This window comes from Vanessa atalanta, chromosome 10, assembly GCF_905147765.1.
Source record: "Vanessa atalanta chromosome 10, ilVanAtal1.2, whole genome shotgun sequence".
In the NCBI taxonomy this organism is placed as follows: Eukaryota; Metazoa; Arthropoda; class Insecta; order Lepidoptera; family Nymphalidae; genus Vanessa; species Vanessa atalanta.
In genome coordinates, this window is record NC_061880.1 from 1719099 (window position 1) to 1746483 (window position 27385).

General features: G+C 30.9%; 3 protein-coding genes across 5 annotated transcripts in view; 1 reads left to right on the plus strand and 2 right to left on the minus strand.

Annotated features, from left to right (window-relative positions):
- The window catches only part of LOC125066695 (max dimerization protein 4-like), a 273787-nt gene extending 270298 nt beyond the window's left edge, over nt 1-3489 (plus strand). For both annotated transcript variants that reach the window (XM_047674917.1, XM_047674918.1), the window contains exon 7: nt 441-3489. The gene's annotated coding sequence lies outside the window, so the exon portion shown is untranslated. The remainder of the gene's footprint in view (nt 1-440) is intronic.
- Nucleotides 3490-3849: 360 nt separating this feature from the next.
- LOC125066771 lies at nt 3850-10524 on the minus strand. Its single transcript, XM_047675034.1, has 8 exons — nt 10298-10524; nt 10101-10219; nt 9943-10023; nt 8920-9028; nt 8140-8228; nt 7299-7446; nt 6735-6885; nt 3850-5033 (listed from the first exon to the last, which is right to left on the minus strand). The coding sequence occupies exons 1-8, from the start codon at nt 10323-10325 to the stop codon at nt 5012-5014; spliced, it is 747 nt and encodes a 248-aa protein (XP_047530990.1). The 5' UTR covers nt 10326-10524; the 3' UTR covers nt 3850-5011.
- Nucleotides 10525-14418: 3894 nt separating this feature from the next.
- LOC125066715 lies at nt 14419-25861 on the minus strand. Of its 2 annotated transcripts, none has more exons than XM_047674947.1 (12): nt 25454-25861; nt 24824-24897; nt 22767-24743; nt 22477-22559; nt 22345-22402; nt 21192-21384; nt 20266-20442; nt 18653-18770; nt 17265-17477; nt 15881-15976; nt 15150-15364; nt 14419-14934 (listed from the first exon to the last, which is right to left on the minus strand). In XM_047674947.1, the coding sequence occupies exons 1-12, from the start codon at nt 25828-25830 to the stop codon at nt 14733-14735; spliced, it is 3783 nt and encodes a 1260-aa protein (XP_047530903.1). In that variant the 5' UTR covers nt 25831-25861; the 3' UTR covers nt 14419-14732. The 2 variants fall into 2 exon arrangements, with proteins under 2 accessions (XP_047530903.1, XP_047530904.1); XM_047674948.1 differs by having other exon boundaries at nt 22773-24743; nt 25454-25860.
- Between the last annotated feature and the right edge of the window lie 1524 nt (nt 25862-27385).

Here is a 27385-nt window from a genome sequence, read left to right on the forward strand (position 1 = left end):
CAAAAGAAATGCAAATTAAAATTTAAATGAGATTTTTATTCACGCTTCTTCATACTTTGGTACCTTTTATATGTGAATATATTCACAGAAAATAATGTGTATATATATATATGTCGGCGGAAAATCACGTATTTAAGAAAAACGTGCCCGGAAAGTATTGTTTTAATTATTATTAATAATTGAAATCTGTTTGATTATTAAATTAATAATATTTAGTGAATTTTTGTGATGTTAAATTAGTTTGAAATATTTCACCGTCCATAAATATGTGTTATATTGAGTGAATAGTGCCCCCACCCATTTTTCTATTTTTATTTATTAACACTACACTATTTTATGGTTATTAGTAAATCAAAGTCAAGAAATCTATCGAAGTATAGTTGTATATTTTGAAAAGGCCAGGTGGGAGTGAATATTACAATGTTGGGTTGTTATTCCAGGTGAGCGCGCGCGGCGCGAGCGCGGTGCGGTGTGCGCGTCTCCGCCACCAAGCGACTGTCTTCGTGTTAACAAAACAATCGTAGGACATTTTGTTGGTACATGTACTGAGGCGAATGTTGTTCGTGACTGAGTGGGGACCCCGTCCCGGGAGTGACTCGCCGGAGATTGTCTGCGCCCGCGCCGCACACACACACACACTACTCGACACACACACCTCCGCGATACATTACCGAGTACAAAATTGCCAAAAAAAAATGTATAAACAAGTTAATTTCTCTCTCTTCTACTCTTTGGTGTTTAAACTTGGACTATTGTAAATCACCCGCTTCACTTCATCACAAATGGGGCTCAAATGCTGTTTTCGAGATATAGTTTGCCCCGAACATGAAAAATATTTATCACATTTTTATTTCATTATTTCTTAATATATTTATAAATTACATGTTTATTCTTTGGAAAGTGCGTTTTAATTCCTTAGGTACTTATTGTTATTGATATCCAGAAATGATGTCGCGTGAGCGAATGTTTTTTAGATATCAATTTTATATTTTGTATATAATTTTATTTTTTCTTGTATAATTTAATCAAATAGATTTTAGATCTGTGCGTGTTGGACGATCTAACCGCTGCGAAATTATTTGGCCTGTCATCTTACATGACAGGCCACCAAAAAATATTTAAGTTCTAACGAAAAAACATTAACGAGAAGGTACTAATAGTGCGGCTATGAGATTTTAATGTAATTTCGCATAGATCGCTTACTTTCCGTACCTCATTTGCAATTCGTGTCGCTGTCTCTCACATCGCGCCCGCTATTTATAAATGACATTACATTCGATTTTTCAAAATGGCGGACAACGTTTCGTTAGAGAAAGACACGTTTGCAAAATCGCTAACATTGTTAAGTATTAATATAGAATGTTTATGATCTCACTTCATTGTCACAGGCCTGTGCGAGTAATGTGTTTCTATATATTAATTTTCATTATATATTAAATCGCGGCCAGTTAAATTAGATTTATTTACGCATTATAGATAACGAATATGACCAAATTTATCGTTTGACACAATTGCTCGCATGGTTTTTAATTTATGTGGACACACATACCAAAACTAATATTATATTGAATGAAAAGCTGGACAATACACTGTGTTGATAAAATGAAACCTTTGCTAGGAGACATCTATATTAAACGATATATTTTTGTTATGACTATTGTATCTTATAATATTAAATTGTTAATTCATTTTACTATGTATGGCTGGTTTGATTGTATTGTTTAAAGGTATTTTTCAACGACAATATGTTCAATGGACCTTCGCTCGATTCAAATCTCAATTGCTTCCTTGGTCCTGCAGAATGTTAGATTTTTTTTTTGAATTCATAAATTTATTGTAAATTGTTTTAGGTATGGATGTTATAATAAGTATAGTTATAAACGTATAATTATTGAAATGACAGTCTGATCTCTTAACATAATGCGTTATCGGTTAGCGGCTGAGCCGCGTGTGTCCGTCGGGTGCCTCTCACTCTGAAAAACCTTTAATGTCACGATTGAAGTTCCCGCCAGAATGTACATTAATTACTTTGTCAAAGTCTCAAAAAATGTTTGTTATTTTTGAAAATCAAAAATTAATTAAAGTTATTTTATTTAATTGAATCAACGAGTATGTCTAGTCGATAGTAAAATATGTACATTAAAAAAAAACAACTCAAATGAATTTTACGGTTACATTTTGGCGCGTATTTCAAACGTAATATTATCTGTGCCCGATGCTTGCATCAGCTTTACGAAAGCTGCGGCTTTTAGAGAATTAACTCTTTAGACGGTTGCGATTTCTTGCGGAGAGAATTTTTATTGCAATGTTACAAAGAATATTTTAAGTATATGGCCAGTAACAATAATGGTCACGCAACACGTCCGAAGGGTTCAATAATCGATAGCCTTAGCTGCGTCTGTCATATCCTGCCTCAAATATGTCGAAAGAAGAAAAAAAAATATTTATCTTTTGGAAATTAATATATCACAAATTTTATTTATTTATAAGGCAGTGCTCTGTCGATTTAATTTATACCGTACCAGTGTTTCGCTTCAACTCGCATGCCTGTCGATCGATAGGAGACACCTGAATATTTCACGGAAGACCTTTGCGATATCTCATTCACGTTTCATTTGCAACCGAGTGTAAATGGGTAGAAGCGGCGACGGGACGCTCTAAGAGTACAAATTCTGTATAAGCCCCTACTTGAGTGTTAATTCTAAACGTTAATTTTAATCACGAAACAGGGAGAAGGTATCGTCAGAGTACGAATAGTGTTTAAGCGCGCGGGCGACGGTCGTAGCCTACGGTGCAGCTCTGCCTTTGATGTTGTCTCTTCCTTAACTGAATGTCGGTATCCTATTGCTACAGTGAGTTTGATTTGCGATATCTTCCGACTGTACCCTTCTTCTCGTAGACGTATCGAGCGCGTAGAGCGCCTTATATACAGGTGTACCACTGTAACGATAGGGTATTAGAAGCGGTGCGTGCTCTGTACGTGCGCATCTCATTAGATAAGAAAAGTGTTATTAGAAACAAATTGCAATAAAAAAGTCGCCCTCCGCCGCCGCTCCGCGATACAACCCAACTTAGTCGCTGTAAATTAAAATTAGTCCGGCGTTGTAAAAATATCACCGATTTGTAAATATTTGGAGCCAAAATTTTTATACAAATTATTAAATAGATATATTCTTGGACCAAGTTGACGGCGGAGCGGCGGCGGGGGCGGCGACTGCGTGGGCGACGCCACGGAGCGCTCGTTACGTCGGCGGAGCGCCATTATTCGGTTTGACGTTTCAATTGTCACGAACGTCGAATTAGTAATCTATTGCGTTCGTGCGATGCGAGCGCTTCAAACGAGACCTCCCAGTATTCGTTATCCAAGATGGCGGCACGCAGTCATTCGTTGTCTGATCGTAGAGGCAAACATTAGGTACTATTGTGACTACTGCTGATGTGACTTGGCAGCATTATTCTATGTAATTGACGAAAGCACATATAATTTACTATATGTAAAAAGTTATAGAATTAATTTAATAAAATTATAAATAAATATTATTGTCTATTCATTTTCCTATCCCGAAACAAAGTTAAGAAATTTTTATTTTTGCTTAGAATACTTAAATTCAGTAATATTATTAGTGGTTTGAATTATATAACAATAATTAAAAACGAAGAAAGCGCTTCTCAGCAGAGTAACCAAATAATGGATAAAAAAAAAACAACAATATATCCAGTTTATATTTTATTTCCATACACAATCAAATATCAATATTATTAAAACATCGACCAGCGATGGAACAATACACGATTTTAACGATGTAAAATTGAAACAAACAACAAAAAAAATACAAAAAATCTGGAGGCTGGAAAAACTACATAATTTTAGAATTTAATTTTTATTTTATTTGGTTATTATTAAAATCGTCATTATTTTTAATTAACAAATTGGACTAAACTTATCAAAAACTCATTCAAAATATAATGCATTATAAATCCACGGTCCTTTTTTTAAATTTTAGTGTCAACTACAATATATTTGTGCTTCCATTTTTAATCTACGAATATCCTACACCGACTTTCTTAACGCTAATGAGTATTTAAATCAACTTAACATTTATAAAGATAAAACAACACAACATTCTCAGCGTCTCTGCGCATGTAAGCTCGCGTGATCACCCTATAGGTTGTCTGTGGTCTTTAACTATAGTTTAATTTAAAAAAATAAAATAAAGCGCGTGCAACTCAGTACACGTGAACACTGAAACCTTTATTACGTCAATACGACACTTACGAAAACGTTGCAATCGTCGAACATGAAAATTTACTAATCGCGTCCAAAGAAGTTTTACTTCAAAATATTCCCATAATTACAACTCAGAAACACCTTAATAAATTGAAGTTACTCAATAATTCACAAAAAAATGACAAATATAACTACTATTAGGGTAAATTTGTAATTACTTTGGAATGTTTAGATGTGCGTAAAAACAAAATTTATAAAATTAAAATAAATGGCAACACCTATTATTATTTATATAATGTAAGATTTTTTTTTTAAATATTATACATATTTAATGGTCTCTTTATGTAATATATAAGTAAGTTTTAAAACTACCTTATACATATTTAATTTACAAAACGGAATAATCTTTTAGCCTTATCACTATTAGCACGAATATTGAACGTTTGTAAAGAAACAATTATACATAATGTACGAAGTAAACTATATATTCAACCTTATTAAATTAAGGGAAAATGTAAAAGAATATATATTATATTTTAAATAAAAATATTTATCCGATTTTTATCTTTAACAAATAACACAAAAGTTTTTTTTTTATTACAACAAATTAATAAACAAATCCATAATATTAAAATCTTTCAAACATTTAAGTATACGTATTATAAATAATAATCACAGGAAAACCCAGGTCCCTCACCGGCAGCACTTGCTGTAATAATCTAAAATTTGATTTTGAGCATTCGCCTGCAGTCGAGTCAGTTGTTGGATGAAGCGGTGTAATCACTAATGCCGGTGAGGAACCGCCCTAAGACACAAAAATAATAAACAATAATATAAAAAGATATACTATAAAAGAAAATACGCTTCTTTATAAACTAAAATATTTTAAATATATTCAATGATTACATCTTGAATTTTTAATGGGCAACATTCGAGTCTGTAAAAACAAGAAATGTCATCGAATCTGATACCGATACTTATTGTCAACAAAGCAATAGCTAGCAAAGCTATTGCTCTATTGACAATAATTAAAAAAAAAAATTGTGAAATAATTGACTAAACGTAATTGATATATTATTATAAATTGAAAATAAGTTAATAAGATATTTACTTTTGAAAAATATCGATACCAGTATCGCATCACTAGTAAATATATTTCTTGCTATAAAAATCTGGCAACACTAAGACAAAATTACTCGAATATCGAATATTATCTACGCATTGACTACATTAGGAATTAATACTAGGATGAGCATTTAGGAATGTGTTTGTAACATTAAATACACTAATCCTTTGGCTTCCAATCCGTTAGATATTTAAAACAATACAATATTGAAACATATTTTCAGTAATACATAATAATATACATGTAATAATTATGACAATACTAATATTAATTAAAAATACTTATGTTTTTTTATAGTTTTATACAATTCTTAAAATGATTATCAATTCCTTCTATTTAAAAGATCGTGGTTCAGCCATTTCACTATTATAATACTGTTATGTTCGAATTTTGTGGGAATGACTTTCTTAAAAACCATATTATAAACATAATATTCACTGGTATTCGATTTTTGAAGCTTTTAAATTAAATAAGTGTGTACCTGTTTGTACTTCAATTAACGTCAAACTTTGGGTGAATTTTCACACTATCGTTTTCTTAATTAAAAAAATAACATGTCAAAGGTAATATTGAACACAGGGCGTAATTACTATTGAAGATTTTTTCGTTATCTATGTAACACATACCACTTTTTTTTTTCTCTATAAGTAAAGATCTCAATGACGCAGCATACTAAAATGCCAAAAAGTTGCCATAACAAATAAAATAGATTGTCTACTTTTCTACAAGCTTTCTTTAATTTAATATCACGTATTTTTATTTTATTTTTTGTTTGAATAAATTAATTTAATATATTTATGTTAATACTTAATTATCATTTAATTCTCTCTCGATATTTAATGGAATTACATATAATTAATGCGCCTAAACTTTTTCAGAAATAATACTTAATAATATTAAACGTTATAATTTTAATTTTATATTTAACAAAAGATAAAAATAAATGTTTATAAGTTAGTATAATAAAAATTTACTTAAATTCCAACGTAACTTCTTTACAAAATAAGGGCACCATTAAAAGCAAGCATCTACAAATTTATCAACCGACATAATAAAACGAAGGTTCATCACACGAACTCCACGATATTCGTCACAATAATGTACGCGATGGTAAATGATTTATTGCGAGAATAATGCATAGAGGGTCGTATTTTCTTACACAAATGTATCGAGCATAAATTCCATCTTGCAATTTTTACCCAACAATCCTTAATCAAGGCCATTGCACCCCGCAAGGATTTCCACGTAAATGTTACAAGCTCTTGCATTGCTGTTGTATTCCAACGGAACTTGCTTATATAAAACAGCAAGGTGGTTCACAAGATAGTTGCACAGCTAAAATCATCCTGTTTTTTTTTTTAATTATATGATTTGCCTTACTTGTCGCAATCTTGGACTAATTTAACGCTGTCCTCGTCTCGGCGGTTAGTGTGGGGCCGTCGCAGAGGTCTTGGATGTTGTAATATGGAAAACCTGTCCGTCTGTGGCGCATTTGGTTTTTTACTGAGTGCAGTACGGAGATGACTTTCACCTGAAATATAAGTTCAATTTTGACGTTTATTTCGAAAATTGTTTTTATTATAAAACTAATTTAAAATAAAATAACTGAAAAAATTATGCACTAAAATTTTCACAAGAAAAAATTGATTGTTAGGCAATGACAGAAATGTTACTTTATCTCATATCAGTGCTGCCAGTGACTGGACGGGAGATCTGGGCAACTATAAAGAACCTTCAGAATAGAATAAGAAAGACGTTAGACGTTATATGTTTATATATGCTCTATTCCAACCATAACAGGAAAAAAGCCAAATAAACAACATTTTACAACAAATAGGCGCGATATCATACCAACAATTTTTTTTTTATTTGGTATGATTTTATGGCTGACCAAACGTGACAGGTCATACGCAAGGCAACAGATATATTGTTAGTACTACCCACCCGGTAATGACAAAGGACGGCCACACAAGGTCAGGTCATGTGACCTAGGAGAAACCGATCTAGAAGACCGAGGTCGACTCGGTGTGTTATTGTTCTTCGATTCTTCACTCCTGGTACCGCGGCGTGGAGAACGTGACGGTAACAACTCCTAAATAAAAATATTTTAATACACAATAAATAAGAGAAAATTATCGATAGTGTGTTATCTATACTAATACTATAAAAAGGTAAAAAAATTTGTTTGTTTGTATAAAAAGATTAAACGCCGAAAGTAATGATGCAATTATAAAAAAAATATTGCTAGAAAGAAAGCTACATTCTCCCTGAGTGCTACCATGTGTACATTATATAATATAATCTTTATAAGTAACTGTAATTTAACGATGTATCCTACAGATTTCAAGAATTTATTAATAATTGTGTTATTATATTTAAAGTATATTTTTTTTAAAAATAAACTGTGCAGTGTTTATATATTACATTTAGAAAAAAACTATTGTCATTGACTTCTTTTTTTTTTTAATTACACTAAAACAATAAACTAAGTCTACTGTCATACAAAGAAAATTTTTCCATATTTTCTGAAAAAAAAAAAAATGTAATAATAGTAAAAAGAGTTCTATGATCTATCCATCAATTGTAAAGTTTTATCTAAAATTTAAAATGTTAACTATTGTATTTTTATCAAAATAATTAAAAAAAAAACACACACACTATATACATAATGACATAAAATAAACTACGCACATTTAACTAACAACAGTCAACCAACACCAAACATGCAAAGCTGCAAACAAGACAATTGCGAACATCACTGGATGGCACGTAATAAGTTAGTAACCTTTTCCTGGGAATTGACCGAGTAAGCACTATACGAGACGGGTGTGTCTGCGAAGTCGAACGCACTGGATGCGCGGTACGACAGTGAGTCTTCATCCAAGCAGCGGGAACAAGTTAATTTGTTAATACATTTTATACAGTTACATTGTGAAGAAAGTTGAAAGTTAGCAACATTAAAAACAAAAGCTGGAAGTCATTTAAATGCTACAATATCCTACCCCTTAATGCTTATATCGCCATATCTCTACTTTCATTTCAAAATGTTAATCGCAATTAGTTTTTTACTGACTATAAATCTTAACTTCACTTAACACTTAACTTCACTGGAAATACAAGAAAATACTAGCAAATTAATTGTTTTAATTAAATTTTTTATAATTGTTAAATTTATTTCTGCGACCTGGTACTAAAAGGGCCAAGGCACATGTAAATATATATATAATTATTAATATATAACCATATTAAATATATATTAAACCTATGTTCATTGTTTCTATACAGATTTACAAAAGTAAAGGCTCTGCTCTTTCAGCACCAGACCAAAATTAAAATACATTATATGTATAATTGTTATTTTCATTATTAAGATTAACTAGTATTAATATGTCTATATATTAAAAGGATTTTCGTCTAAATAATAATTATGATTAGTCTTGCATTATAGTAAAACATGTTAACACTGGCATAAAAAATGTAATAAAAAGCAATAAAATGATGCAAGGTTTTGAAAAAGTATTTATTAAATTAACTTTATCTTAAATAATTAAAATAGCTTTCATACCGTGTGGCCAACAACTTGTCGGTGGTGGTGATCGTATTAAGTGTTCGTGGACCTCCTTAAGGGTCATGGGATCATCTTCGACGAAATCTAAAGCTGCACTGCCAAACTCCTGAAATTATCACAAAAATAATTTCTAGTAAATTTAATAATTTCTGCTATTATATTATATATTATAACATCTTCCATATAATGAGATATTTAAAGTGACTTTAATTATATTTAAGTGAATTAACTCCAAGAATTCTTAACAAAAAGTGGTCATAGCACAGCAGTGTTGTTCATTTTTTTGTGATCACATCGATAAACTTCATATAAAGTATGAAGCAAAGATACTTATTTATATATATACACACTCCAGAACTTATATAACTACAATTAAAATTCATGACTTTTCATCAAAAAATATATATCATAATTATTACACTCATTCAACTGGCTGTCTTAGTATGGGCATGTTATGCGGGGGAATGAGGACCATGTTGTGAGAAAGGTTTTGAGAATGGATGTGGATGGATATAGAGGTAGGGTACGACCCAAGAAACGATGGATGGATTGTGTGAAAGACAATATGGTTAGAAAGAATGTTACTTGTGAGATGATGTCTGACAGAGAAATATGGAAAAAGAAGACATGCTGCACCAACCCCAAGTAAAATTGCGATCAGGGCAGGAGAATGGATGTTGTATAAACTCATTCATTAAGAAATTTACATTAAGCCAGGGACGCACACTTTTTGTTTTGACCATGTTGTCAACCCATTTCCCAACACTATTCTTATGCAAATACTGTAAAACTAGCTAGTGCTTTTTTTTTCATTGTAAATTGTAATCTATTTTTATTTTTCATCATATAAACTATCTATTTATATATTTTCTCTTTATTAAAATGAGAAAGATGAGCAATAAAAAGTAACCAAACATAGTATATAATTGTTACATTACATATATCGTTCATAAGTTTACTCATTGCAGTTGGGACTTTAGTTCCACAGTTTTCTATGAATTTTAAATAAATCAAATTTACCTGTGACATTAGTATTGTATCGTCTGATTCACATTCTTCCGCATGGCTTTCAATTAAACTCTCTCTGCTAGCCATAACTTGCTGTAATTGTTACATAAACAGTTATAACATGTTAAAATAAGTAACTTTTATACCATTATGTATGGTTTATAGAATACCTGTAAATATGGATTGTCTTGTCTAGAAAGCCTTAACGCTTCCATATCTTGAGCGATGTTTCTTGTACGTCCAGGAGTTAATAAAACAGCTGGCGATCCACTTATATTTGGTGTAAGAACTAAAACAAACAATACGATACAAAAAAGGCAGTGTCTTTGAAATTATATTTCCTCATAATGTCCATATTATTACATACCTGATAGTGAATCGTTGCTAGCCTGCATTTTAAATATATCAAGTGAAATAAAAAAATGGGAAATGCATAAAATTTCGTCCACTATAAGTTTTTTTTTTTTAAATTATAGTTGTGTATAACACTAAGACACAGTTAAAACATAAATCATTAACCGTTATTATAACAAATAAAAGCGTCGTCTTGTCGCTCTTATTCTAAATGTATATTATTATAAGTAAACTAGCATTTGGCAAATAATGTGCGAAAACGATTGATAATTTCGTGTAATAATTTGACACTAGTTTTTTTTAAAGAGATTTTCATAGTGAGGCAATGGTATTAATTGTAACAGATTAAAATGGACACTAAAATCATAGCATGGAGAAATACACATACAATACAAAACTCACAATTCTTAGCATTTCTCAAATATGTGACATATAAAGGCTCGTTTGCATAAATATAATATTCTTAATTACTGAACAGTAATTTTTTTATAATACCATCAATATACTACGGTCCAGTGGATGGGAATCTAAATTGAAGATTGTAGGTTCAAGCCCAGGGTAGCACCATTAATATTTTATGGGCTTATTTTATTTGTAATACGATCGTTATGTATCTAGCATAAAATAAAATATAATGAATTAACCTGTATGGTTTGGATACAAATCTGTCATATGTATGTAATCTGTCATATCCAACTTATGATACACGGTATGCGTGCAATAAGCTTTTGATGCATTCACTTGAGGAGCAGATTGCTTAGCCCAGCAGGGGGAAATTTACACACTTTACTTACGTAAAATTAAAACTACTCTAAAAACCAGAACAGAACGACGACGAAAAAAACTTTTTTTTTTCTTCGGCTTGTGTAAAACATGTCTTACACGATAACATTTAAATGGAATGAAAGTTACGCTTGTTAAAATTGTAATATAGACATACTTAGAGGTATATTAAATTATTAATATACATACGAGGCATTCTTAGAGAACATTGTTAGGTGGGATTGGAATTGTGACATACCTTTGAAATTTGAGTAAAGCGTTGGTATTGCTACTAATATATATTTTATAGTCTGAGTTATTCAAGGACATACTCATAATTTAGTTGCCATTTATAATTAGAGTACCAATGTCTGTCAAGGATAGGACAATAAGTTTTTTTTGTAGAAATGGCGTATCGTACAAAAGTAGGACTAAAAGTTTTACAGCAAAATTTGAAAATTAAAATACTCAAAGAGTAAAAATCAAAGTCAAAGTCAAAAATCTTTATTCAATATAGAAGTGTTTACACTTGCTTATTGACTGTCAAAAATCTACCACCGGTTCGGAATTTAGCACCTCGGACCTGAGAAGAACGGGCGAAAGAAACTCAGCGGGATATATATATTTTTCTTTTTTTTTTTTTAACCATTTTCCATTTACAATTTTAGTTATTTAAAACAGCCTGGAGGCGATCATTTCATTCCCAAGGTGTGCAGTCAACTAAAAAGTCATTAGTGTTGTAATATCCTGTAGCACACAAACGCTCTTTAACGACTCTTTTGAATTTTATAATTGAATAATTTTGAACGTTTTCTGGGATCCTGTTGTAAAAACGTATACATTGCCCCTAAAAAGAGTTACTAACCCTGTGTAATCGGGTACTTGGAGTAACAAGTTTATTCTTGTTCCTAGTGTTAATAGAATGTACGTCACAATTTCTGGGAAAATCATTTATGTTTTTGCGTACATACATAACATTATCAAAAACAAATTGAGAAGCGACAGTCATTATTTTAATTTCTTTAAATTTACCTCTTAACGAATCTTTTGGGCCCAGGTTATAAATTGCACGAATAGCCCTCTTCTGCAGTACAAAAATAGTATTATATAAATTTACGGTTACTATTTCAGTAATTTATTATGATTTGTATGTAATTTTTTTTCTATATAATTCGAAATAATATAATAATATATAGAAAAAAATATGGAATAAATAAAAGAACAGCATCACGATGTTTTATCGATTGGCTTGACTATAGCAGTTGTGATTATATACGCTTACGCAACAGGCTTAAAGATTACAGGAATCGACAGGCGGCAAATGGAATAAGCCCTCTTAACATCTTAGTTCTTAAGATTGGTGGGGCATTGACGGTGTAAGGAATGGTTAATATTTCTAGGAGCGTCAAAGTCTATAGGCGGTGATCACCACTTACCATCAAATGGTCCATTTGCCCGTCCACCTACCAATTCCATAACAAAAAGATAGCAATAGGATGTGAGTGAGAAAGAATAGATAAGCGACGCCGTATTGACTTGGTTTATAAAAAATATTCATATCAGTTGAGTGTGACGAGTATACAATCACTGCGTTTTAGTAACGTGTAGTTTGTTGGAGAATTAACAGGAACGGACAGATAGTTCTCATTCTAATAAATATATGTCTATTATTTAATCGTGTAGATAGTAGTTAAGCCAAACATAAGATATATTTAGGCCAGAGCACGTAAACAGCGTCGTATTTCTGTAGCGGTCGACTCGTGAGCATTACTGGGAGTAGTAGGACGTAGATCGTACCTCTTCTCTTTGTTATGGGTCGTATCATAGATCCATTTACCCTAGGCGTGACCCTCCCAGCTAATTTACAAGCTTAATTAGTATGAGTTCCTCTCGTGGTTGTAAGATGTTCTACGATACAGCGCATCTGTTCGATACACATCTAAAATCGAATGTCGTCGGAATATCAGATTTCATCGATTCTATTTTGACAGGTAACCGTTTTCACCACACCTAAAAAACAATGAATATATTTCTGATACGTCAATGCATTCAAAGTAGGATAACATTAAATGCATGAAACATTCGTCTTGTTGTGTAACTTTACGGTAACCAGTCTGTGAGAGAGATGAGACGAATCTGATATCGTAATCGGTTTTAATTTCATCTCTTTCCCACAAACCGTACAATGAAAAGTTAAACAAAGACAGGGCAACGTGTAAAATCGGTTGTCAACATCGATATTTAATCTAAATATCCATTTCACATCCGATATCATAAATCGATGAAGTTCATGCCTATACGATAGTGACAGATGTAAGAAATGCAAAACAATATAAATTAAATCATATTTGTCATATGATTTGGATAATATTTAATGTGCAAGGGCGCGCCTGAGCAAATAGATTTATAAGATTCTCGGTATTTTATTGCTATTAATATTCTATTCCAATCGAAGGGTTAAAGATAAACAAAACTTAGATTTACATATTACATGAAACTAACTCATAGCTGCGTCATATCGTTCACTACAATTACGCCTTTTGATTAATATATCATTATTTATAGTATAACACTATTCCACTTTAATTTTACTGTAACTAATAAAAGCTTCACCGGCAATCAAAAAGCCATTTCATCCGAATACATAATAATTATTAAAGATCAATCAATATCTTTGATTTAATTCTCTTATAGTTGGAACAAACTAAACTTAAGGTCTTGAATCCTGAACTACTTTTCTCAAATATACGAAGCTTTGAAGATAGTGAAAATTTAAATTTTTAGTCAACATGTTAAGACCCAAGGCCTCGTAATGCTGTAATGCGCGGTGCGTTGCACAGCACAAATTACTGCACCTTAATGTGCCTTGTGCCCTTACACACAAGTTAATATTATATTATGCTCATTTATAGTTTCAGAATATATATATTGTAGTTTCAGTAGTTCGGGATGGCAAAATAATATTATGTTGTACCATTATGTTTCAATCTCTCTCTATATTTTTACAATGCCCACAATCATCCAATTGTTTTTCCTTATGACAGCTCAATCACTTTTAAAATAAGAAATAGTGTTTGATACATGCCAGTATTAAATGTTATAAAATAATATCAACTAAAGTTGTACAAATTATTGATCAATTAATTACAATAATAATTGTAATAATAATAATAATGTGACATTATTAATGATATTATTAATTATGATATCCTATGACGTAGCACCGTATTGGAGGCTAGGGCTAGTCTCGTAACAATATCTTGTATATCCATTTTTAATTAAAAGCAGGACGCATTATCGTCTAATTAACATTTGTGTTTACAGTTCCATTTAAATAGTGTAACAGTTTCGATTTAGAAATAAAACAACAAGTTAGTATATAGTATATGTATTTATGTTTGAAAGGCACTACCTTATTTAAGAAGGCCCCTCTCTGCTGAATGTGTATGAATGCGATAACAATCTCATAAATAACCCCTTTAATGTCAACTACATCAACAAATTTATCAAAGCAAATATTTCTATATACATTAATAATAATGCAATTCTTTATGTCAGGAATATTTTTATAACAATTGCAAATAGTGCTTAGTGTAATGTCACCCATTTTGAATTATTAAACATGAAAAATACATTTAAATTACGAATGAGGTTAATTTCGTTCATCTAGAATAATATAATTCGTTTTACAATTCGTTGTCGGTGAGAACGTACTGGACCGCACTGCCGTAGTCCAAGATTCGATTCTTTATTTCCTTCAGCTTGGCAATGTAGTGTTTATGTATCTTAGTGTTAGTCCTCGTGTAACGAAGGGACGTTATCATTTTATCCACAGTGTAATGCAGCCAGAGGATGTTTGTGTACGGTTCAAAGTTCTTCCAATCGTTACTGTAACAGAGAGAGTACGATAAATATCGGGCAGTTTTCAACCACGAAAAAATGGTGAATCAAGCTTTATACACAACCGGTAGGGAAAAAAGAAACATAGTACAAGAAATATGAATAAATGGTATTGTTTTAATAATTTAGCATCGGGGTCATCGGGGTTAATAAAAACATCATATAGCAAACGGGCCAGTGGTATGCAGCCCGGCGACACGAACCCGAGCTTCTCCCTCATGAGGCGGTAGACCTCGAACTGGTAGTCGCCCACGGCGTCGAAGAGCCCGTCGTCCGCGGCCAGGTCGTTGTAGAGCTCGGCGCGCCCGCCGGCCGGCAGCCGCAGCGCCGCGCGCGACAGCGAGTAGTCGATGACGGCGCCCGCCACGCCGCGCCGCGCCACGCGGAACGCGCGCCCGCGCACCACGAACGTCGCGAACTGCAACGGCACGGGCACCACTCTTAGTCGTACTACTGGCTCGGGCGGCTCTCGTATTACTCATACTCAATACTTATGTTATGTGTCCCGTGAGGGTAACTTTACATTCGTTCATTGCAAATGGAATATTCAAAAGCCAACTACCGTACCTCTTTTAATCCCCGACGTGTGCAGTCTTGAAACTGATCGTATGATTAAAATATGATTAAAATTATATTTTATCACTATATTATTTGTTTAATATAACCTTAATAGTATTTCAGAACTCTTTCGACACTCCTCATTCCTCCACGAGAATATATATTGTAAATTTTATCACTCATATTCGTGACTCAAATATATTATACGAGTTATTTTGATTAACGACTCATATTGAAACAATCAAGCAATGTCTGTCTACCGACATGATCACTTCATTAATTTTATAATCAATAAATAATAATATGACGAGTGATTATTTATGAATAAAACAACCAAAATTGAATTACCTAATAATTAAATTAATGCAATGATTACCTTCTGATCAGTAGGTGATATGAGCACGTTACCCCAGTGCAAATCGCGGTGTTCGAATTGATAAGCCTCCTCGGCAACTGCTAGACCGAATGCGACCTAGAAAATAACATTAATATAGTTTGATTATATATTTTTTTTAGTTATCACTAATTTACTTTCTAATTATACATACTATCACAGAAAATAATAACCTAAACAATTTATGAAATTATTCTTAATAAATTAAAAAAAAAAAAGTGATCATATTATTTTACTAATCTATTACACTTAAATGTTACAATAAAGAAATAAATCATATTAAAATAGAATTATAATAATACATTAAGAAGATCATGCAACATTGTCAATACGTATAATAAAAAAAAATAATTAAAACTCGCAACAAAAAAGCAGGCGCGACAACCGCAGAGGATAAGTGAAAATCTAGTCAAGGATATGAAACTTGACACTAGATAATCACTCATCATCCGAAGAAGTCCTCACTAAAAACTTCATGCAGACAATAATGCTGAAAAAAAAAAAAGAAACAACATACAAAAACAAACACAAGACTAATAAAAAAAAAATGAACAATACATCGTACATTTACTTTTTTGACATATCCATAAACTTGTATTGTATTCCAATCAAAGAAGGAGTAAAGATACATAGTAAGATATTACATGTTAACAATGCTATATTATATTATGCACTAAAGACAGTTCTTGATTGATATATCTTTAAATGTGACACAAAACTATTCCACTTGACTATTTATTTCTACTTTAATCTTACTTCCAAATTTCCGATAACAACTTCGGCTACATAAATAACACAAAATACCAAAGCTTATTCAAGATCTTGAGCAATGCTTATATCTATTCAATGTCAAAATTGTTTATTTTCTTTTCTTCTCCCCTTGTGATTGGAACAGATATAGATTTCTTTTTCTTATACATTAAATTTTTATATATTATAAACTAGTCAGTTAATGATAACTGAAAATGATTTTTATATGTCAATTTCTTTAATCATATTTTGAGTTATTAAATAAACTCGACGAACTTTTTAAAAAATAATAATAATTTACAACAATTTTAATTAATTAAAAACATTAAAAGAGCTAAAACAGTTTCAATAAACCAAAATATACACTTATTTGTTATAATAGGATTAGTAAATGATAATTTGAAGCATTTTTATATGCATTTTAGCAAAAAACAAATCACTGAATCTCTTTTCATTGTTAATTTTAAATTAATTAATTTGTACAACTCACAAATAATTGTGTTAAGACTTTCTTAGACTATTGATTTTATTTAATATGATTAAACAAAAAATACAATATAGAAAAAAAAACAGGTAAAGCTAAGACAAGCAAACTAAAAGAATAATTATTGCTAACCTGTTTAAATAGTGCATATGCCTGTTCAGCGTTGGTGAATTGATAGCTCTCCAAGTCTTGACCAGCGTTGGCCAACTCTAGTACAATATATTGCTGGTCAACCGGCAAGATGGCTGGGTTGTCGTTCTCTGACCCCTTGCACTCGTCATACAGATCCCAAAGGTCAAGAAGACGGGATGGATAGCTACCGTAAACACAACGCACTGCTAAAACCTGGAAAATTATTAACTTATTTTCATCTGACTAATGTAATGTACATATAGCTTAGATCTTAAACAAAAACACAAATCAGACTATTGAAAAGATAAGCTAAGATAGATAACCTAGAAAAAAAAAACAGAATCCACTTATCAATTCAGACAAATTCCGATCTGAAACAATCGAAATGTGTGTCTTACTACTTTAAAACTTGATAGAAATTGTTAGAATTAAATCACTTTTAAAACTTAAGAATTTCATTGAATCTATTTATTATATATTTTTTTTATTATAAACAACATTAATATGCATGATAAATGCAATTCTTTACTATTTAATAAATTTAAGATTTATTTCATTGTGTTTAAAAAAGACATTGAAATTCTTCTACTTAACAGTAATGCATCTTATCTTCAACAATGGGACAACTATGCACTGTAACTTTTAATATTATTAATAATGGGTGTATGAGTCTTGTATAAAGGGTGGGCTTTTGATGCAATGCTTTGTGTTCTATGTTCAAATCATAATTTAGATAATACATATGTAATTATTCACCTGCTATGCTTAGTTTAATAATATAAGCAACATAGTGTGCAAAAAAAAATAAAACAGTAACTAAATCCACTTAAAATTTGGTAACCTTTATATCACTTCAATCCACTAATAACCCTAATAATAATAAATCAAGCAGTTCAACCAGACAATTTTATGACTGCAAATATATCTGCATTAAGAATCATAATATAAATTTTACCTTGAGTATGTAGAAATATAATTGTCATAAATTAAATTTGCAAATTTGTATAGATAAGGTGTTGTGATCTGTCTGCCCTATATTTCTTATCATATAATAATTTTAATATGCTGACAATCAGTAGATAGCAATGTGAATGAATGATTCATTATAATGCATGTTAACTATATTTGTGCTGGTTTTGTTTGTTGTATATTATTAACGTTTTTTCATCACAAAACATTTAAATATCAGTTCAATCTTGTTATAACAGGTAAAGATACCAGTTGTTATAAATGATATCCTATTATCATAATAAAGATGACAAATTAATATTTGATCACGATTTATAGATAAAATAATAATAATATGTTATGACTCGAAAATTAAGTAATATCTTTCTGTAAAATATGACATGGATTGATTAAACAAATATATAGAAATATATGCTGACCTCATTAAAAACATCTGTAGCATTCTCTACAGAATGTAAATCCAAAGTTTCGACACTCTTCCCCTCATTAAAATGTTTTTCAATTTCTGCTATAGGAGCGCGCAGTCCGCTCAATTCCCTAGAAATATAAGAGATGTTATTAGATTAGTATAATATTACTCAAATATTTCAATGTTACCATGTTGATATAATAATTTGGATGCTTTCCAATTTGTTTTGGTTACAAAGATACGGTTGTAAACCATCAAAGTAAGAAACAAAACTGTTGCCAAAGTACATTAACTAAATATTATTAGATAAAACTAAGACTTCCTATGCTATTCCTATTTTAACTCCTCACATTAAAAAGAGACAGCAATATTTCAAGACCTCTCAATTTTATTTATAATTTGCAAACAAGAGAATCAACAGATATATTAATAGAAGGGTTTGAATTTATTCTAATAAATTTTCTACAGATTGGTGGGAAAGATCAGTTGGTAATTTCGATAGGAAGATGCTTAACACAAGATATACATTACAATATTTGTAGTTAAATTTGGGACATTTGCCAGAGACAGACGAGTGATCAGGTTGAATGACCATGTTATGGAATTCTTTGTTCTTTTAAGAGTAGATTACCATCTGTTTGTAATGAAATAAAGATAAACATTTTTTATATGAGAGATAACAACATTTGCAGCAATGTCTATCTTAAATAAATGCTGTTGTAAGAAATAATTTAATTTATCTCAGTAGTAAAAGTCTTGATAACTATAAAAATTTGAATAAGGGTCAAATACATAGCTTATGTAACGCCCTAATACTAGGGTGCCTGTTTTAGATAACTAGTATACCTATTTTTACCTAAAGTCTATTCCAACCACAAGAGGATAAAATACCAAAAACAACAATTGATGCTATATCATTGGTCGAGGGCTTGTTAATATGTGATATACAGTATGGAATTGTGACAAATAGCATTTTGAATGTTGAGGAAACTTATCAGAACATGTAAGTATAATTAAATTGGAGTAGTTAAGCGTAGTAGTATAGAGCAACATCATAAATAAAGTATATTAATCAAAATTAAATTAGTCTCATGAAATATGAAAATCCAAGTCTAAATCTTTATTCCTACTTCAATTGGAATAGGCTATACAGTAAAGCATAAATTGTGTTAGGAGCAGGGATGATAACAGTAAGAGAGGTCAGAATTTAACAAACACCTTTCACCTCTGTCTTAGCTATATTCACTACATCTCAAATGATAATCAATACTAACCAATTCTGCTTCAATTTAAAGACCAATAAATAGAATTGTTGTGTCAGAATAATTCTAGAACTAGAAAACTATTGCAATATTATTAGACAAACACATAAAGTGAAATAATAATAAATAATAATATCAAAACAAAAACCTTTTAACTATTTTGTTTTGTTATGGGATGTATATTATATTGTTTTGTATATTGAAAAACAACATGTTTTCCCTTTTATAAAATATTCAGTCTATAAACAATAAAATTTATTAAGAACGTATGGAGTGTGTTCATCTTCATGTTTCATAATTAATTACTTTGCAATGAGTAATGTGTAAGTTAGTATAAGCAATTTAAGCAAATATTACTTACATAGCAATCACAATCTCAGATATAATTTCGTGGTAGTCCTTTTGATTTTCTCCATTGACCTTGATGTTGCCAGCTATAGGAACAATTTTTAGAACACGAGCTCTGCCATCTCCCGCTCGCCACAGGAATACCTCCCCATATACACCCTCGCCGATCTTGCGGCAATTCTTCAGGACTCTGCGAAAGAAAAAAACACAATTGACTACATTATTTTTTGTAGTTATAAGTTACCTAGTTTTCGATTACATAAATATTATGAATCAACATAACAAAAAAATAAGGTTGTTTAACAATACATACTATTTAAATTTTGATTCCTTTATATATATATATATATATATATGCACTCCCACAAATTAACTATCAATAACTATAGTGTTCTGTTAAGACTAAGACAATAATTACACTAGATACAGAGTAAAATGCAGACACACAGATGATAGAATTACATCTGTTTTTTTATCAATGGAATCTTTATAATATTATTTCGGTAAGCAAACACAAGAATTAAGTTGGGCGTAAACAATACGAAAAACAACAGACTTTGTTATTTACATTAAAACAATTATTTATTGTTAAAATTTAAAGACTAATTAGGTACTGAGGGTATTTGCAATTCTGTAACAAAAGCTAATTAATCAATCCTAATAACACATTAAGCAATATTTAACTAATTGTATGATTTATTATATATATAAGACTTTTAAAATATATATATTATGTTTTAGTAAGTAAAACAAAAGAAAATATACAAAAACATTTTGTAATAATTGTAAAGAAAAATAACATGTGTTCCTACTAAATCCACCATCTTGCTTTCGACTTGACCTAGTAAACCGTGTAATATAAACGTTTCTCACAATAATATAGTGCTACATACATGCACAATTAATATGGTAATTAAATAAACAAAGGAGAGTACTCACGTATCTGGATAGCATTCATCAAACAGTATAACGTCTGTTTGATTGCAGCGTCGCAAGACGTAATCGCGCGCGGTCGCAAAACGATTCGACGTATCATGAAATTTTTCTAATACCGTGACCTCGTGTTCCGAGTCGGCAATCGAGAGTTTTGATAACTCAACAATCGTATCATCACAGTCTTCGGTCAAAAATCCTGAAATAACAAACAACATGGATGCATTCGATTCTCCGTAATGACATACTAGGAAGTGAATGACGAACTTTCCCTATGAGTAATCGCGTTACGTAGAATCGGTGAAACCACGCAAGCGAACAATAACATGTCTTAAAAACTTAATTTAATGAAATATCAAACCTGTGTATTGCAGAGAAAGATGCATGCACTCTGCTTTCGACACTTTAGATGAACAAAGGCGCAGAACCAAGCTATTATCCCGTTAGGGATAACAAATGGCAGTCAAAATGTCCGAGTCAAAAATTAGCACTTTATGAAAATGTCCTACTATTGATTCTCAATAGTAGCTATTAAAATCACTGCTTAAAGTTAATTTACAGCGTTAACTTGTTAATAACAAAAAATAAAAATGAATTACAATGGCAGCGACACTACTATAGCGTCTGCTTCCGTGAATGAATTTAGCACAGACGACAAAAACCAGATGCTACAACTTATATTTAATTTTTGTGTCAGTGTTGCCCGTATATCTAAAAATTTCTACTACATATTTTTTATGAATATAATTTGCAATTTACGTAATTATATTAATCGGGGTTAACTAAATACATTATATGTGTAATTGACATAGAGATAAATTAATATATTTGATCCGTACTACTTTGTGACATAGATACGTGACCATGAAATATATGTTATCAATGGTAATTATAATTTATTTAAAATAAATAATCATTATGACCGTTAGCTTTCGAAAAAAAAAATTTTGCGATTTGTAAAAGAACAATAATGAAAGTCGTCATAATCGAAGTAACAGTATTTAGAAGGATTCTATTCTTTCTGTTACATAAGAAAAGTCAAACATGTTTTTTCGATTACCCTAAGGTAACTTATAGAAAAAATATAAAAGTAGGTATACACTTATCGTCTTTAAAAGTTTATTGATTACGCCAATAGATTCAAATTTAGTTTGAATACCTTGTGATTCTTCAAAAACGGAGGTGGAGCCTAAGCTTGCCCTGGAAGTATCGGAATCCTAAAAGAAAATTATTTTATTTAAAAACAACAATAAAATACCTACTAAAATAAAAAAAATAAAAACATTCTTACCCTTACAATCCTAATAGTAGATCTACTAGGTTTAGACACAAATGTGCTTCTGCGACTATTAATTGATTCATTGTGTAGTGAACCTGTAATTTAATATTGAAGTAATTATAAAAAAAATCAATAAATCAAAGGAAAATATTAATTAAACATGAGATAAAAATATGAACCTGACATTACACTGAAACTTTGACTGATGATGTCAAATCATTGTATTTTTTTTTTAACAAATAAAGATTAAAACCTGTTTTTACAGCAATTAACTTTTATAAAATATAATTGAATCTACATACAGTTACCTGTTAGATCCTGCATTTCCATAGTACTGATCACACTTTGACGATATTTCCTGCCTTTAGTATTCAAAGGTTCATCATCCAATATTGAGTGATCAAAATGATCAGCCATGGTGGTCATTCTTCTGTATATACTTAAAGATCTTTCCCATCTCTTCCCTGGTTGTAAGACTATTCCTTGTTTCGGATCAATCATGGTAACATTACTTAATGTTAAGTCTCTTGATCTTGATTCTGTTCTATTCTTAGGAGATATTGATTCCGGCTTCAAAGAGGATTTTCTTACATCAAAACTTCCTCTATTCAACCTCGAACTTCTTCTTGTCATAATTTTTTTATCGATTAAACCAGAATCAATATTTACATTTGCTTTGAGAGATACCCTTGGTTTAATAGTTGTTGAATATGAGCTTTTCCTTGTTTTAAAAGATGGCCTACTAACACTGCCATTTGTTATTGATATGCAATTATTCTTTGCTTTTGGTGAATGTATGAATTCAGTTTCTGTATACTTTTCAATAACATCAATTTCTTCCTTTGCAGTTAAATTATTACTAGAAACATTTTGAAATTCTACATTTGTTTCTACTGGCCCATTTTCCATAAGAGTTTCATCATTATTTTGAACACATTCAATGACATTGTCTTTACTTAATACAGTCTTATCTATATCACCACTGCTACCACTTGTCATAGAATTATCTAAGCTGAATATAAATGAATCATTTGTTACTTCATTACGTCTTCTTGTTGTTACAAAACTCATAAAAACTTCCTCTTCAGGTTTATTACTATCTGAGCTGTTGTCACTATCTAAGCCTTGCTCATCCATTCCTTTATTTAAACTGTCTTCCTGTAAAATGTTTTTTCGTTTAGATATATCATTATCACTTTCTGATTTATTTTCATCTAGACTGGCATATTCATCACTAAAAGGATCATCAGACAGACTAGTATTTGTTTCATTTATACTATGATCAGAAAAAAATGGCATTTTATGATAATATTTTTTAAAAATGGAATCATTCAGTCTTTCAATCATAACTAAAGCTTGTTTATTATATGTCTCCTCATCATCATCAAAGTCTTCACTATTACATGTATCATAAAGAGATCCATTTTCATCACTTTCCAAATTGGAATTAGAAGGACTAATTTTTTCAGTGCTTGTATTATTTTCAATTTCTCTAACACTACTTGTTTCTGTTTTAGTTTCATTTAAACTTGAGCTAGAATTGTTGCCTACTTCAATAGGTGGATTTAAGATTGAAATATCTTTTTCAAATTGATTACATTTGCTTGAGATTGATTTTAGTTTCATACTGTTAGGAATTTCACTGTTTGAAAATCCCAAAAATGGTTCTAATTCTGTTGTTTCCAGTAAATCATTTTGTTCAGCTAAAGAATTATGACATGATTTAGAAGTATTAAATGTAGCAGTTTTAGCTGGTTGAGAAGATTGCAATTCATGCGATACATTATTATCATTAATAGACTTTTGTTTGTTTGCATTAAAGGTATATTGTTTAATTTCTTCAACATTTTCAAATTCAGGTACTAATTCATCTTTTACAAGAATAACACTACTATCTTCTTTATTTTTTTCAAGATGTTCTTTCGTTATATTTATACTATTAGGACTATCATTAAGATTTATAGATATAGGTGAAAAATTATAAATAGATTTGCCTCTATATTTCTCAACAAATGGAGTACTACATAAAGGAGAATTCTGTGCAATTTCAACTACACAAGAATGTCTCGATTTTGTAGATAGACATCTAGGGCTTGTGGAGATATTATCTTTGGATTCCTTAAATAAAGATAGGTTATTGACTATTTCTGCTATTGATTCATCACAATGTAGGCTTTTTTCATACTCTTTTTCTATTAATAATTTATGACTTAGAACATCTGAAGTATTTTGTGTTGTGTTATATTTTATGCTACTCGCAGAGTTTTCTTTTTCAGAGTCTAAAAAATACATATACATATTAGTAGAGATTTATATGTTTACAGAATTATTGAAATTGATATAGTGTAACATATTATACCTGTGCTGTCACCACTAGAGTAATTAATTTTTTGCTTTTTTAATGATTTGTGTTTGCAATATGTTCTTCCTTTCCTTAAAATATAATTTAGTTTAGTTAATTATTTTGATCATTACATTGCCTTTGACATATTAATTGAGATGAAGAAATCTTTAAGGATATTTAATACTGTATTTTTTTTAACAGGACTCATTTTTATTATAAGACATGGAGCTCCACTTATTGGATCTTGGTCATACTAACATCCAACTATCTAGACAGGATTAAAAACAACAAACTAATGTTTAGTAAGCTTTTCAAACAGTTTCTTTACAACTAAGATCTATGAAGTGATATATATACAACTAAGAAGTGATCTTAGACTGTAGTTCTAAGATTTGATAAAGAAATTCATTACTTAAAAAAATTAAAAAAAAAAAGAAACTTTCTGAAGCAAATTCAATTCAATCTAGACTTAGTGTAAATTAGAGCCATTTGTCCCATGTAATTCAAATAGCTAGTTTCGAATATATTTAATTTCGAAGCTTATTAGCTTAGCTTAAAGCTAGCTTACTAGTATAAATAATATCTAGATAAAAAAAGCTGTCGTATTTTCCACTGTAAGATATAAATTAAGTTTGAAGTACTCACGGTATGCTCCCATTGGAAATATGTTTTACTGTTTCCACTTTTGGTCCTTCAATGGTTGAGTTCAAAAGTTGGTCAAATAAATCTGGTGCTTTATTGACACGAAAAGATTTATCCGGGGTTAGAAACGCAGTTGTTGAACCCGATTCTCTTATTACAGGTTCTTGTTCTTTAAGTCTTTTCACATATTTCCGTTTACGAACTCTATTTGATGCTGCAAATTGTACTGATGGGCCTATGGATAGGTCTCGTTTGGTTTGTTTAATATTATTGATGTAAAAAGCATCAAATACAGAGCTCTTAGAGTCCATTGCAAGTATAACATCTCGAGGATCTAAACAGCCTCCGTTTTCTTTTTTCGACCTATAAGTTCTCCTCATTTTGTAATTAAATTAAATAACAAACTATCGTATAACACCAATTCCACTTTTAAAAACAAACGTTAAGACAAACTGTCGCCTGGTCTGTCATTCATTGTTTAACAGATAAAACAAAAAGTATATTTTCAGTAAACAGATAACTATTAAAGTAGCGTATACGGAAAAAAATATTTTAGGATGGTAATGGTTTGTGCGGTATAGGTAGTTTTATAAATTTTATGCGGAGAAAGCAGTGTGGCGTAACTAGCTTTAGATATTTTGATAAAGAAAGCAAAAATAATCTAAAATCTCGAAACATTTTACTCTCACGGAAGAACCAAGAGCGGGAAGGGTAAAATTTATTAAAAAGCGATGAGCTTAGAGTACAATTCGATATTTTTTATAACAATGGTGCGGTCCAATTCCTCGGTTTCAGTTTAAATTTAAAAAAACTCACGCATTCTTTTGCTTGCGGGTTTTTTTAACTTTTATATGGTCCCCCTCGAAAAAGTATCTTGAAATAAAAGAATCTATGGCCTCCTGATTCAAGGGGTACCCCTTGAATTAGGAGGCTCCATGTGAAGTAGCTATGCCAATGCAGTCAATATGTGACTGAATTGGCATAGCTACGCCACTGGAAATCAACAGGCTCAGCTAGTTTCCTATATATTATTGATCATCAGATCACAGTGATATAAATAAATAAGAAACACCATTGAATTATGGTTTTATTACGAATAAAATTAGGCACATTTGAAAAGACAATATATGACATGGCGGCATTATTTAATGGGTAGACATTTCTTGCTTTTAACTGATCTACAGTCTGTAGTATTCATGTTCAATAATAAACATTCAAGCAAAATAAAAAATGAAAAAATTAAAAGATGGAGGCTTGAACTTTTCAGTTTTCAATTTGAAATTATTTATGGACCTGGTAAGGGTAATACGGTTGCTGACTCTCTGTCTAGAGTAAGTGCTCATAGTAATTTTGATAACAGTAAGTTGAAAGAAATTCATGAACTTCTTTGTCACCCCGGTGTAACAAGATTAGCGCATTGGGTAAGAACGAAAAACCTTCCATACTCTATCAATGACATAAAACTTATAACTACTTCCTGTGTATGCTGAAATCAAGCCTCGTTTAAATAAAAATAAAAATCAACTCATTAAAACTACTTCTCCATTTGAACGATTGAACATCGATTTTAAGGGACCCTTACCGTTCAATACGCAAAATAAATATATGTTAGCGATTATTGATGAATACAGCCGATTTCCATTCGCTTATCCCTGCAAAGATATGACTGCAACGACTGTAATTAAATGTTTAAAGGATCTTTTCTTTATGTTTGGCACTCCGCTTTATGTTTACTCAGAGGAGCGATATTTATGTCTGAACAATTGAAGCAATTTCTCTTTCGATAGCTTGTAGTCGAACAACACCATATAATCCCCAGTGGAACGAACAAGTTGAAAGACTTGGAGATGGAGATGGAACTCTTTGGAGAAACATACAATTATACCTCCGATCTAAAGATATCAGATTGGGAAAAAGCTTTACCAGTGGCTTTAC

Excerpts from the sequence above, each read along its gene's own strand:
- LOC125066771 (XM_047675034.1), bottom strand. The coding sequence starts at position 10,325 with ATGCAGGCTAGCAACGATTCACTATCAG. Across the intron at positions 10,220-10,297 it reads TAGCAACGATTCACTATCAG|TTCTTACACCAAATATAAGT; the intron begins GTATGTAATAAT and ends TGTTTGTTTTAG. Across the intron at positions 8,229-8,919 it reads GACAAGTTGTTGGCCACACG|ACTCACTGTCGTACCGCGCA; the intron begins GTATGAAAGCTA and ends GCTTGGATGAAG.
- LOC125066715 (XM_047674947.1), bottom strand. The coding sequence starts at position 25,830 with ATGAGGAGAACTTATAGGTCGAAAAAAGAAAACGGAGGCTGTTTAGAT. Across the intron at positions 18,771-20,265 it reads TCTGAGATTGTGATTGCTAT|GGAATTGAGCGGACTGCGCG; the intron begins GTAAGTAATATT and ends TTATATTTCTAG. Across the intron at positions 15,977-17,264 it reads CATATGCACTATTTAAACAG|GTCGCATTCGGTCTAGCAGT; the intron begins GTTAGCAATAAT and ends GTTATTTTCTAG.